The 14,643-nt window shown below is 37.8% G+C and overlaps 1 protein-coding gene across 1 annotated transcript in view; it reads right to left on the minus strand.

Moving 5' to 3' along the window:
* The window catches only part of AIMP1 (aminoacyl tRNA synthetase complex interacting multifunctional protein 1), a 35,865-nt gene that overhangs the window by 8,866 nt on the left and 12,356 nt on the right, over positions 1-14,643 (minus strand). Inside the window, exons 2-5 of the mRNA XM_086746132.1 lie at positions 11,962-12,095; positions 11,075-11,188; positions 8,740-8,898; positions 5,618-5,829 (exon numbers count right to left, since the gene is read on the minus strand). Coding sequence (XP_086602258.1) covers positions 5,618-5,829; positions 8,740-8,898; positions 11,075-11,188; positions 11,962-12,095 — 619 coding nt within the window. The remainder of the gene's footprint in view (positions 1-5,617; positions 5,830-8,739; positions 8,899-11,074; positions 11,189-11,961; positions 12,096-14,643) is intronic.

The following is a 14,643-nucleotide window of genomic DNA, read 5'->3' on the forward strand; positions in this document are numbered from 1 at the left end:
TAAATTTAAAAAAAAAAAAATTTATGAACCATCAAGGAATCGGATGTTCAAGTATCATTCTCTCTGCATTGCCCTTATGAGACCTTTTTACAGCAAATGATAAATAAAATTCTGAAATGTGTCAGATACAGAGAGTTAGATCCAGTAATTCTACTGATGGCCACTATCTCTAACCCCGTAAAATCAGAGGAACAAAAGAAACAATCTAATTTTTCAAAAGTTACTGTAAAAACAAACTGAGAGATAAATAAGATTGGGTAGAGAGTGGGGAAAAAAGAAGAATCCTGACTCCCTTTCCCAATACCTGAAAAGTTCTATCAGAAATACAAGGTGTTACTGAAAAGCATCTGAAGGTGAGACAGACAGACAGTAAGCGTATGTTTCCTTCTGCATATGTATTGTTATCCCGTAAAGCGAATTCCAGTTAAGAACAACAGGGCAAATCCCTACACTTAGAAGGACACAAACAGACGCAAGTCTATGTCTACAGGGAGCTGATAAGGCTCTGGCAGCACTGGGAGTGTTTGATATATAAATAAGCTGAGAATAAGCAAGAAAATTCAAATTTATCTCCTTGAAACAATAACAACCTCTGCTGACCTTCCAAAGAGTCAATTATTTTGTTTCAGAAATCCAGGAACTTCAAAACTGACAACTCAACTAGTGAGAAATTGATTTAGTTTCAGCAAGAACCTCAGTTGTTACAGTTTCTATGGTTGGACACACAGCTACTTCACATTTAGAGTAAAACAATGCATTTTCCCAACATGCTGGCAGAATGAAGCATGGGAGTGGGGAAAGAAATAAGGCAAAGAAACTAAAATGAGGAAAAGTTAATCCTGAAGTTTACCATAAGAAAACCCAAGAGATATCCTTGAAGCACCAGTGTTAAATTGCTCTTTTTCTTAATCCTTGAAGTTTCCTTTGTAACTGATTATCAACTAACTATCCCTCTATATGTCTAAATTAAGTATTGTGACAAACTGCAACAGCTAGCTAATATTATTTAAAACCAACACACTGATTGCTTTAAAACCAGAATGAGGGGCAACAAAAAGCCCTCCTCAATTTATTACATGCTAGTCTGGATCTTCAGTTTGCCAGTAAATATTATGGTTACATAGATATTTCTATGTTTCATATTTAAAAACACAGTAGCATTTAATATAGCCTTGAAGTTTAATGCTACAAAAGCAGAGGAGAAAAAAAAAAAATTGATTGCTTTAAAAGAGCTGTCTTATGTAAACTGTTCTGGCTTTGTTTAGTGAGGGGGAGCCTAAGGTGGCAGCTTCTGTAGGAAACTGCTAGAAGTCGCTCCCCTTTGTTCAGTGGACTCGGCCGGGCCTAGGGCGGACCTGCTGCTGGCCAAGGCCGGGCCGATTGGTAGCAGAATGTCTCGTGATAACGCCTCTGCGATAACGTATTTAAGAAGGGGAAAACAGGGGAGGGAAAAAAAAAAAAAAAAAAAAAAAAAAATGGAGAAGATGTGAAGCAGCTGAGTGGGGTAAAGAGGGGGAGGCACGAGCCTTGGGGGCCTTGGAGGCCTCACCCTCTGGCCTCTTGCCACGCAGCCGACTGGGCCCAACTCAGCCCGGCCCGGCTGCAAGAAGTGGAGAGGAGATGAGAAGTGAATAAGATGTAAAAAGGATCCTGAGAGGCATCTACCAGCCTGTTGTGAGGAACGGCTGCAGACGCCAAGGTCAGTTCAGAAGGAGGGGGAGGAGCAATGCGGCTCCTGGCCAAGATTCCCCTGCAGCCTGTGACGACGACCATGGTGGAGCAGGTTGTCCCCCTGCAGCCCATGGAGGTCCACGGAGGAGCAGAGATCCACCTGCAGCCCATGGAGGTCCACGGAGGAGCAGAGATCCACCTGCAGCCCATGGAGGACCCCACAGCTGTGGAGGCCTGAAGGCAGCTGTGGCCCATGGAGGGCCCGCTAGGGCAGCTGTTCTGGAGGGACTGCACTCTGTGGAAGAGATGACCCATGACGGAGCAGCTTCCCGAAGGACTGTGGCCCGTGGGAGGGACCCCACGCTGGAGCAGAGGAGGAATGTGAGGAGTTCTTCCCCCGATGACAACGTAGCAGCATGAAACAACACGTGATGAACTGACCACGACCCCCATTCCCTTTTCCCCGCTGTGCCGCTCCGGGGGCAGGGAAAGGTAGTAGAGATAATGTTAAGCCTGGGAAGAGGGAGGGGTGAGGGGAGGTTATCTTGTTCTCTGTCTCATTATCCTGCTGTTTTTAGTAATAAATGAATAGTTTTCCCCAAGTCGAGTCTGTTTTGCCCATAACGGTAACTTTAAAGATTTCTCCCCATCCTTATCTCAAACCTCGAGCCGTTTTTCCTTATGTCATCTCCCCCTGTTCTCTCAGAGGGTGGGGGGAGCAAGAAAGAGACTGCGTAGTCTGGTCCCGATCAGGGCTGAACTACGACAAAACTTATTGACACATTCTGTGTAACACGCATTCTGTAATCACTGTTCCTTATGATTTATAGAAACATTTTTTCCCTGCAGACTACATAAAGAAAATTAGAAGATCAAGAGTATTTCTAAAGAATGTAATTACCATTCTATCTAAGAAACAGAAAATAAATTCCAGTACCATTTGCTAATTCCTGGGTGGACAACAATAACCTTTAAACAATGATCTAGAAATAAAAAAGACTAAGCCATCTAAATAAAAAGTTTCTGCTATAAAAATGAGACTACATAGTTCATAAGAGATACAGCTGTAATGCATCCTCTCACAAAGAATGGTTGCAGGATACTGTTTCTGGAGGCTGATGGTGGCCTCACCTCTTCTTGCCAAGTTTAAGATACCTGCCCTGCATTCTTGTCCTTCACTTCCGATCATCAATATGAAGATCTCTAAAGGTAAAGGGGATTTCAGCAGTTAAAAAAAGTGACACTTCAGAATTGTCTGAATTTCAAGTATGATTGCCTGAGAAAGGTATTGATGCTAGGAGATCTACTTCAGAAAGCCAAGTGCAGTGGCAGAAAAGCTGTCAGTTCCTGCTAATGTGATCAGAGGGCTGGAGCACCTCTCTTATGAGGACAGGCTGAGAGAGTTGGGGCTGTTCAGCCTGGAGAAGAGAAGGCTCTGGGGAGACCTTATAGTTGTCTTCCAGTGTCTCAAGGGGGCCTACAAGAAAGAGGGGGAGAGACTGTTCAGTAGGGCCTGTTGTGATAGGATGAGGGGTAATGGTTTCAGAATAGAGGGAGATAGATTTAGATTGGATATTAGGAAAAATTTTTTTTACACTGAGGGCTGTAAAACACAGGAACAGGTTGCCCAGAGAGGTGGTGGATGCCCCATCCCTGGAAACGTTCAAGGCCAGTTTGGATGAGGCTCTGAGCAACCTGATCTAGTCGAAGATGTCCCTGCTCCTTGCAAGGGGGCTGGACTAGAAGACCTTTAAAGGTCCCTTCCAACCCTAACCATTCTGTATTCTACGATTCAGAGCATTCTCCGATTTCCCTCAGCTGCTGCTGCAAGAGCTCAGCATTGGCATGGTCCACTTCATATTTCAGTACAATATTCCTGTTGACTGACGAAACATGTATACATCTATACGTGATGCCTGAAGGTGTAACTTCTGACTTGGCTTCACCACCACCAGTGGTGCACAAAACCACAATGTACCACATATAAAGTGGGCACGCAAGAAGTTTTCACATCCATAAGCAGCCTGCACTGCATACTGAAATCTTATTGAAGATACACATTATGCTTCCTAACCAAAATCAGATTATACAAACACTACAGCCTCAAACACTACTAAATTACCACATCATACACTGCAATCATAAATAGCTGATTTTTTTGTGAATTATATCTATAGTACTTGATCTGATGTTGTCGTAGTTCAGCCCTAACGGGGACCAGACTACGCAGTCTCTCTCTCACTCCCCCCACTCTCCGAGAGAATAGGAGGAGATTTGACAAACAAAAGAAAACCAGGGAAAAAAAAACCAAACACGCGGGTTGAGATTGAACAAAAAGTAAATTTAACAGTAATGACAGAAGAAAACAAGAGAGTGATGGAACACAAATACAGCATAATAGCTCACAACAGATCTCCACATCCAGTCTCTTCCAAGTAGCAGGGCCTCCCTTCAGCACCCTCCTCACTTATATACTGAGCATGATGTCAGATGGGATAGAATAGCCCTTTGGCTAATTTGGGTAAACTAACCCCAGCTGTTAGCTAATTAGTTAACTATCCCAGCCATAGGGGCTACCAGCTTCAGTTCTCCACCCAGCTCAGGTAAATATTAACTCTATCCTGGCCAGAACCAGGACAGATGTATACATTTTTCTTTAAATATATGGCAGTAGTCACATGCCAGGCCCTTACATTTTTGAACACTTCAGAAAACACAAAAAGATGGAAGCTTGCCCCTAAGAATTTACTGTCTAATTGCTTGCCAAAACCAAAACCAGACACACAAACTAACCATTTCCAATGAATGTGCAAGACTGATCCTGATTTTCTGTTAATTAGCACTTTGGATTAATTTTTCCAGACAGCAAGCAGGTTAAGAGAAAAGACTGTTACTGCTGCTGCATTTTGTACATTTCATGTTCTTAAGTTCATTTAGAAGGCTTTTAAGAGATTTTTTCTACAAGCTTTCTTGAGATCGAACTGCTAAAAAAGTGAGCAATTTGAATTTTTGCCCACTGTAAATCCAGTAACTGGACACTATCAGGTGATCAGTGCAGAACGGTTATTGTATTCAGTCATTTTTTCAGTTCAATAACTTTCTGTTTCATAAAAACAACAATCACAATTTTAATTGCAGTTTTACCATGGGGACACGGAGTGAATAGCGATTGAAAAAGCATTTGAGAAAGTGTAGCTTTTCCATAGTAAGATAAATTCCTTCATGACCTGTTTTGCAGTTGCTCTGTACAACATTGCTTTAATTGCCAAGCTTGCATTCGAATGTAGAAGCAGCCTTCAGTCAATTCCTCCCTTCCACTAACCCTCTAGAAGAGGTGTGAAAGGAAAACATAATCTTGAAGTCTCAGGTTGTTCCCAAGACATACATAAATCATACATGTCAAACATAGAAGTGTATCAACTAAAAAAAAGCATAGAGGCAGACTCTATTCCAGACAAGGAGTAAAACCATGTATTTTGTATTCCACTGTTGTTTAAGCCACTCACTGGCCAGCTAAGTTAAATTTACATGCTTTTTTCTTTACTCCATGTCAAACAATTAAATGGTCTATAAAGAGAGTTCGAAGGCAAAGATTTCAAAAGTTTGGATGACAGCAAAAAAGTTACTATTGGTTCTCTAATACATACTAGGAAACCTAAAGGGAAACCTAACATCTGTTAGGTTTAGGAGTCCACTGTGTACCAACAACACCACAGAGGAGTCAGAATAAGATCCCAGGATAGAAGCAACGCAAGCAGAAAGGAACCGGTTTGGAATAAAGGTACTTCTCAATTTTCTAGCAAATGTTGTTAATCATTACTTCCATTTTATTTTTGTTTTCATTACTGTAAAAACTCTTTTAGCAGAATGAAAACACATCCTAGAAACAAATTAAGGTCTTAAGATACTTTAGGAAGGGAAAGACTTCAGTAAATTTTGCCAATACCTGATCCAGAGGAACATGTTTCACTAAACCACTGACAACAGTCCTTGGGCTTGCTTCACCAACATCCACTTCTTCAACATACAGAGTATCTGCATCCGGATGCTTCTGGGCAGTAATAATGCAGCCAACACGAAGATCCAGAAGAGAAACATCTACCGTTTTTACATCACTACTTCCAGTAGCTGGTTGCTGTTTCTTCTCCCTCTTTTCACCTATTAAAGAAAGTTTAGTTCATGAAATAAATATTTTAAAAAGCACAACTAATGTATATGACTATTGCAAGGGAAAAGGGAGCTGTAACCTTAGATTTAAATGTAAATCCTGTGTAAAACACTGGAAAAAAGTAAAAAAGTAAAGAGTTAGCACCTCTGTTTCTAGTTTCCAGTGGAGAATCATCATACACTCCAATTTAGACTGTTACTACAAGTAATTACCACCTTAAGACAGAGGTGTTTTCTTGCTTGTAAAGTGAAATCATCCTGAACTTTAAATGCAGCTAACATTTATGTAAGTGACATATACACTCTGCCAAAGGCTACATCAATAAGCCTGATGCCAGTTTTAATAATTAGCAATTACCAGTACCCCTTGCCATGGCTTGGTGTTTCACCAGCAAAAGGAAATGAGACAATCACAAATCATCAGATTACTAGTGCTTAACAACAGCTCCTGACTGTGGACAAGGCTAAGTCACTGCAACTGCGCTGTTACAGTCGCAAAGCAACTCTTCAAGATAACAATAGCTAACACTTTTCACTTCCCAAATATACTAGTGTGTGAAAATGCTCACAGCTTATGAGGTTCCACTGATAAGGAGGCTTTATTCCATGGCAGTGCAAAGGTTTGTTATCACTGATACATACTGTATAGTATAAAACAGTAGTGAAGCAACTATGTAGATATTAATTTCAAGATAAGCAAGTTACATCCAGTTTGTATATAAAACTGTCCTGTTCAAAAGACATTCAGGATTTGCTTAATGACTGATAATCTCAGGGGGATTAAGAAATGTCTAAGGGCTTACTTAAAACAAGCACATCCTGTTATTCTTTTATCCAAGATAGCTTACATATTAATGTAAACTAAACTCTCTTCTTTAGGGAGCAAAAAAGGAAAAGGCGACATAGCAGGCAATTTGATTCATTTATCATGGCTCTATTACAGGGCTGAAATTAAACCATATATCCAGTAACAAAAATGCAGGGTTGTTTTAACATAAGCAATAGCTCTTCAAAAATATTTCAGTTCATATACGACGACTAAAGAGATCTGGTGTTTATGACTGGGTTTTATTAATCTAATTGTAACTATATTACAATTAAGATTAATAAAATCAGTCATATATACAATAATCAAAGAGAAACTGAATAATTTCAAAGACTTGCTATATTTATCCTCAGTATCATTCCTCACTGCTCTCCACTTCATGACATTTCTACACAATAGTCTGGAGCCAAAAAATCAGCTTCTGGCACCCTATTTATTTCACTTTAGAGAAATGCAGTCTGTCACCAAATAAGAAAAAGAAAAGACAACAAAGCAAGTCTGTATACAGTATATAAATATAGATGTACAGAAAATATCCACTTCAAAGCTGCAGGCTAAGGAGAGCACTGCACTCCTCTGGTCAGTGCCGGAGTCAGCCCAGAATCAATATCCAGAGAAGCCTCACAGCCGAAGTTTGCAAGAAGTGGAACAAAGAACACACAAATAACTAGAGAGGAAAAAGGTGACAGAAAGCAAAGAGAGTTCCACAACTTTGTCAATTTCAAGACGAGAAAACGTATTTTACATATTGGTTACTTTGATTGTTAAATACTATACCTACAACAGATGTTGAACTCCACAGAAACAGTCTGTTCAGGGCTTCTATTTAATGTTCATGCTATATTTCACCTTTTTCCAAATACAATCATTGGAAAGAAAAAGTTAAATATATTGCTTTCAAAATTTAAGCTACTTACACAAGATGAGGGGAAATACAATACAAAAGTTTTATTTTTCCTTACCAACTGAATACTTGCTCTGTAGCCACTGAATACTGGAATAAAATAGTTAATTGATATGAAGTTTGGCCTCCATTTTTATATTTACAGCTCTGTGGAATATTGATATGTCAAAGGCTGTAGTACACTTAAAAATACAAAGTAGCTTATAAGCCTGCATACAGCTCACCAGCTGTATCGAAAAGATACCGTACCCGACAAGCATAACAGCCAAACTTTGAAAAACTGTACAAATCAATTCATAGCAAATTAGTAGTAATTTGCATAAGAGAATGATTGTAAAACATGAGTTTAAGTTACAAGACAGGCACTTGTACGTTTGTGTAAGTGTAATAGACATGTCTTTTCTTCTGTTAAGACAGTTTGTTAAACAGAAGTCAACACAGACTGCTACAAAAGAAAAACAAGAGGAAAGGTGTTTGGAAACCTACATACCCTTCTCCTACATTTCCTCCCTGTTACCAAAACCAGATTATGCTATCTGCCTATGTCCTTTACCCAGTACTTCCTCTGAGCCACACAATTTCAGCAGTGTGGCTGAATAATGGCAGCATACTTCAAGGATACAGAAAACTGCAATTTAGCACTCTTTCTTTAGTATTATGTTATGCTACTATTGCTTGCAAGGTATTTTTCTGAGCTCGTCTTTGCCTTTTGCTTGCATTGTTTCCATGGCAGAAAAAAAGTCTAAATAAGCCTCAGAACAGAAAGCCATCCAGTCTGCCGAAAAGTGTGTCCTTCTCTTCCTCTGCTGCTTTCTTCCCACCCCACCCCACCCCTGCGCCTTTGTGTGTGTGTATTCTGGTTTTGCTTTTTTCTGTTCTGTGGTTTTTGAGGGCTTGAGGGGGGCTTCGGTTTTCCTCTTGGTTTTTGTTTTTTTTTTTTTTTTTTTTAACAAGGGAGTTCAGTCACACTAAAAGAAATCTGGCCTGAATCTGTAGCTTACTTGACAGCCTTTGTTAGCTTCAAGTACTTCCAAGATTTTAAGAGACAGCACATGACTCTTCCTACTGTGGCCGCATGAACTGGGTTTTTTTCTGTGCCCAAAATGATGTAAAAGCACTTGCATAAATTAAACACCTTAACTGTCTACCACAGTTAAGAAAACTGAAGTACCTTTTTTTTCTACTTTTTGTTTCTTTTTGTTTTCTTCATCTTCACCTTTAATTTGATCTTTGGAATCAGGAGGTGATGCAACTGCTGTAGGTTGTGAAATATCATCCGAAAACAAAGCTGTAGAAACAGTTGTACTAGGAGGAACTGCGACCTGTTTTACTAAAATTAAAACCACGAAAGTTAGAAGGGGTACCAGAAATTTGAACACTATGACATGCAAACTTTCAAACATAAATGAGAAAGTAAAGAGAATTGAAAATTTTGCATAAAATACCTAAACAATAACTGCTGAGTAGTGAAGTACATTACAAAACACATATCAGAACTCAATTGATACATTATTATTCTGATCCGTTAAGAACAGTGCCTTTGATTACAAATTTTTTAAATGGGAAAAAGTGCAAACACTACCTCTTTTTTTAGTTTATTCAACATCTAGCTGTCTTTGATACTAACCCTTTACTTCTCATTTGTGTTTGTCTAGTTTCAGTTTCTAGCTACTAGCTCTTGTCATAATGGAGACTATTCCATAACTTTCTATGCAGAAAATAATTTTTATACTGTAGTCAGATCACTCCAACTCTTTTTGTCTGATTAACTAAAGAAATTGAGTCTGAATATTTATTTTTAAACTGATGATACAGAGTTCTGGACCTCACCTCACTATCAATCTTACTAGATGAAAGCATGAGAATCACTTCCCTTCTACATTCTGCTCTTCTCAAGAATCTCATTAAGGCTTTTTATCAAATCATTGTACTGGATAACCATCAGCAGAATGATAGATAGGATCATCTAGGCTCCCCTTCCCACAAAAGGTTAGGGAAGATGATCTTTTGAAGTACCTTTCAACCTGGGCTGTTCTACAATTCTATGATTAATTACTGTTTGACAAATCCTTCTAGTGTCATTATTATACAGTTTCCCATTCCACACACGTGTTTCTTTTTACACTTGAGACATTAGTTAACTTCCCTGAAGAACTGCACTGTTTGTTGATATCCGCTCTCTTCAACACCAAAGTGATGTGCATGAATCATGTTCTTATAAGCAAATTTTTAAAGATCATTTGAATCTGAGATTTGTTGTACCAACAACCACTTGCTTGCTGTTTTGCTTGCTGGAAAGTTCTGGAAAGACTTTTCATTTCTCAGATTTTGGAAAAAATATCTCAGTTGATAGTTCAGATGTTCTGTGTCCATCCAATTTCTGTGCTCAACTACTTAATACTGTCAAAGCTAACATACACTAACTTACTTCAAAAGAAAATATCTGAATTTGGTCCTACTATCTTTTAGATAATCTATCTAATAAAGGAAGATGCAGGTCAAATAAAATATAAATTTCCTAGTCCTTTCCCATCTTGGAAGAATCTATATACCTTGAGACTTCTCTCTCAAGCATAACAGATTCTCTGAAATATCCTATTCCTGTCAAGAACTGCATCAGACTAACAGAAAATGGAGAAGTATAAACTAATTGTTTGCTTTAGTACATGAAATGGCTTTATTCATACCCAAAGGAGAAAAAGAATTATCTGCATTTTTGAAAACCAAATGTGTTGTTTTACCAGTAAAACTATCAGTACATTTGAATACTAGCATCCAGCTACACTGGATACTATCTCAGCCAATTTAACATACTGACAGCATGGGTAAAAATAGTAATAGCTGCTGAGGGCAGAAGAAGCTTTCTTTGGAAATAACTTTAAAGAAGACATGCTGGATCTAAACACTTGAGATTTGGTTTTCTCTCCTTTCTTTTTAAATATGAATTATAGAATAATGGTGCAAGCTGAATGAAGCTACATAGAGGAGTGCAAAGAAGAAAAAACAGTGCAATGAAAGACTAGTCTTACTAAAGCATGGTATCAAAATTCAAAACACATTGTTTCTAATTTTATATTACCACAGATTTTCTAGTAAGTCACTGCTCATCTGTACTTTGAACGGATTCTCCATAGGGATTCTTCAGTCATGCCAGATTAAATACTCAGAGTATCAAGAAGTGTTAGACATTCAGCAACTTCTAAGGTGTTATTAGGAGTTATTGTCATCAGTCAAAATCAGGGTTTATTACAAAAGGCACTGTAAAAAACAAACCATGCAAAGAGCAAGTTCCACAACTGATTAAGACTTGGCATATGTACCAATATTTTAATCGTTGGAAGTAAGTAACTTGTCATAGGCATGGAACCTAGCAAAATCCAGAGTTTGTAAGAAATGCTGTAGAGTCACGTACAGAAATATAAAAACCAAGAAGAATTAAAATAGCACAAAATATCATAAGAACTAATGAGATCTATGTTGTATGAGGATAGGACCTTTTTCCCCACCTCCATTTCGAATTTCTGCCTGAATCAGCTCCTGTTTCAGCCCTTCAATTTCTTTCTTCAGTTTAGCATTTTCCACACGGAGCTTCTTCTCTTCTCGGAGAGATGCCTGCAAGACTAGAGATGACACTATATTAAAAATAACAGGCTTCAATAATTACCATTCATCATTTGGTAAATAGAGGCTTTGTTTTTAGAGGAAAGTAAAACATGCCAAATAAAAAAAAAAAAACAAACAACACGCCCCCCCCCCCCCCAAAAAAAAAAAGACACCACCAAAATTGAAACTTTCAAGGACTGTATCATCAGAAATATTTTGGAATCCTTTTTTTTTGTTGAAATAGCCATTTTTACAATACTTATGTACTCAAGGTGCCTCTCAATATACTAGCTTTTCAGTTCCCTAAATAGACCCACAAGAAAAAATTCCAAGAATTCTATTAGAAAAAGTTTGAACATGCTTGTAATACACAGCACCTTAATTCACTGATACTGATATGCACAAAATATCAAAGTTGAAGGTATGAGGCTCTTGAGAGAATCTCATAATGCTGAAAAACCAGTAACACATTCAGGCAAATGCATAGTCTCATATTCTTTGACTCCCTTTTTCCCCACAAACAAAATCATGTCCTGTTAAATCTCCATAATCTGTTTGTGTTATTAATCCTTCCTCATTCATGCCCTTTCTATTTCAGAATAAGCAGCTTCAAAAAAACCCCACAAACCACAAGACAGTAAAGTGGTGCTACCATTACATGCTTTATCTTGGAGCGCTTGGAACGCACTTTAAAGGCGGACAGCACCAATGAATATGTCCATGTTCTTATTTTTTCCTACGAGCATTTAATGTTAACCATCTGGTTAACAAGGGAGAGAGAATTCCTTACTGGCTTTCTCCTTGAGCAGAGCAACTTGTTGCTTGAGGTATTCAATAACTTGGTCAGCCTCTGCACCCTTCTGCTCCAGTCTGTTCAGCACTGCATTGTTGGCTGCCATCTTTACCAAGAAACGGGCTAAAAACCTAGACAAACAACAGAGTCTAAAATTAATTCTTCTTTAATTAATACATTACTTCTTAATGTAATAATGCTACCATCCCTTACCACATGAAGCAGTTCTAAAAATTTGCTAACTGAACAAGCTGGGCTCCCATCTCCTAAAGCAAAGCCCAAACAAAAAGCAGTGCTAAACGGAATCTGATGTTCAACAGCTGCTTTCAAGTATTTTGGAAGAAAAGCTACTTTTCTTCCCAGCTGCGAAAAATGTGTTCTTCGTTCATGAAACTGAAAAAATTCCACCTTCTCAGGAAGAAAGGTCTGAAACAAAAAAAAAGGAAATAAAAGGGTAAAGGTTGGACAGGAGAACACTGTATCCTGGTTTTAGCTGAAAAATTTATTAAGTGTACCCAGAATTTTATTGAGACTAAGAAAATAGAAACAACCCATGAAAATCTCCAAAGTTTTATGATAAATTCATTCAGAACATGCTGAATACTTCATACATTGTGGTTGTGCATGCATTAAGAATTTACCGTTATTTTACTTTTAAGGTGAACTGATCACTACTTTACTCATCTCAGATTAATGTAACTTCTATTGCAGCTTCAGAACACCTTCAGAGTTATCTTAGCACTGATTTTGATTGTCTTATTTTGTTTCTACTGAAACGGAAGGCCAGGAACTCAGGTAACAAATTAAAGCAGGAAACACAATAGACTAGCCAAGGCAAGAGGACAAATAAATGCTGCCTAATCTTCTTTCAGGATGCTGAACTCCTTTTACTAGGTTTCTCTAATGGGCCAGAAACTAGCTATGCCTTGTGTACAGCCCTTACTTCTTGAAAACTATCAAATTTGGTCTACTTCCTTCTCTGCAACATTTGTGTCTAACCATAAAAACTCAAATAGTAGCAACAGAATTATGAAATATAGTTACAGTCACTCATATCTGCAGCAGACAGTGCTTTTAACCTCCCACTCAGTATCTAGATGAAGAAAGAATCTGTACTAACAGCTGCCTCACCTGTAAATGAGGAAAGCAAACTGATAGGTGGGAAGAAAAGATGCCTTGCAGATCTACCCAAGCAACTGTGATGTAAATCCTGTGAATTCGCCTATCAACTGCAACAAAGGAAAGAATTCGTAAGAAAATGGCAATCCAGATGCATGCATTGGCTCCTCAACTTTATCAGAGTCCAGAAATGCCTTTTCTTATATCAAATTGGCAGAAAACTTCCCATTTTATTCCAAGATTATTCTAATACTATGACCTAAATCTGTTTTTAACATACAAATATTCTCTGTAGGGATTTACAACTAAAGCCATGCCGAAGACAAAACAAGTTTAGAAATAACTGAAAGGTGAACAGATACAGTCACACTCATGCCACTTTTTTTGTACTCTTTTTGCTGTACTCTCAGTATCAACCTACATTTGATATCAGATCTTCTGTTACAAAGAACTCAATTCTCCACATCTATATGTTTGTGTTTGTTTTTTTTTAAAAAAAAAATGGCAAAAGACAGGAATAGTGTAATTAGAAGTTCTCAAAGTAATATTCAAAGCTAGAGATATACAATATTCCACTGATGCATAGAGTATATTCCTCCTGCAAAAGTGATGAATGAACAAATGTCTTGCCTTCTTTGCAATCTAATGCAATCGAAGTATGTTTTACACACACTGCCTCACTTAAAGATGCAAGAGTATTACTGCCATCACACCTTCCACTCATCCATAACAGATTTTAGTTTTTTAAAAGAAAAACTCCCATGGAGAGAAGAGCAGTAAAATAATCTCTCCAGAATTACTAAAGTAATTCTAATATTAAAATTAATCTCTGCTAACAAGAAAATAGTTTTCTTTTCACATGTAGTCTGAAAACAGACGGTTTTAAGAAGGAAAACAGCAATTCCAATAAGTTACTGATTATAAATTACTGATTTAGATGTGAAATGGAAATAGACATAAAATTATTATGGCACAACATAGCACAATACAAAGCCTGGAGTATTACGGTCTGCATACCAGTAAGATTTCTTGCAAGCTACATATTCTCTCAAGGGAACACAATACTAACAGTGGAAACTTTGCCAACAACAACAGAAATGCTACTAAAACTTCAAAGTGAATAGAATTGGTACGTTTTACAGGTTTTAGCCAAGTTGGCTAATGAACTAAAGATCTTGAAATGAAGTTACATGATTACAATGGGTAGACATTTTCCCACTTGTCAAATAAATTTCTGTAAAGCTAGTATTGTAACAATAACACAAAGGAATAGGTATTTCCGATACTAATATTAAGAGCCAACAAGCTGAAATGAACTGCTGCACAGGCACAGAAACCCATACAGCAGTGATAAAACTGCATCTTAAAAAAAAGCTTTTTTTTTTTTTTTTTTTAAGATCTATCCTTTATTATAAAACACAAAACACATAAAAAATATTAGCATGGCAACAATCAAAGGTTACAGTCAGTGATTTTGTGGGTTGTTTTTTTTTTTAACCGTTCCCTTATTTCCTCTGCCTTTTATTACTTTGATATCCCCCCACCCCACCCTGCACATAA

The sequence above is a fragment of the Chlamydotis macqueenii genome, chromosome 4 (assembly GCF_036417535.1).
Source record: "Chlamydotis macqueenii isolate bChlMac1 chromosome 4, bChlMac1.mat, whole genome shotgun sequence".
NCBI classification, from domain to species: domain Eukaryota; kingdom Metazoa; phylum Chordata; class Aves; order Otidiformes; family Otididae; genus Chlamydotis; species Chlamydotis macqueenii.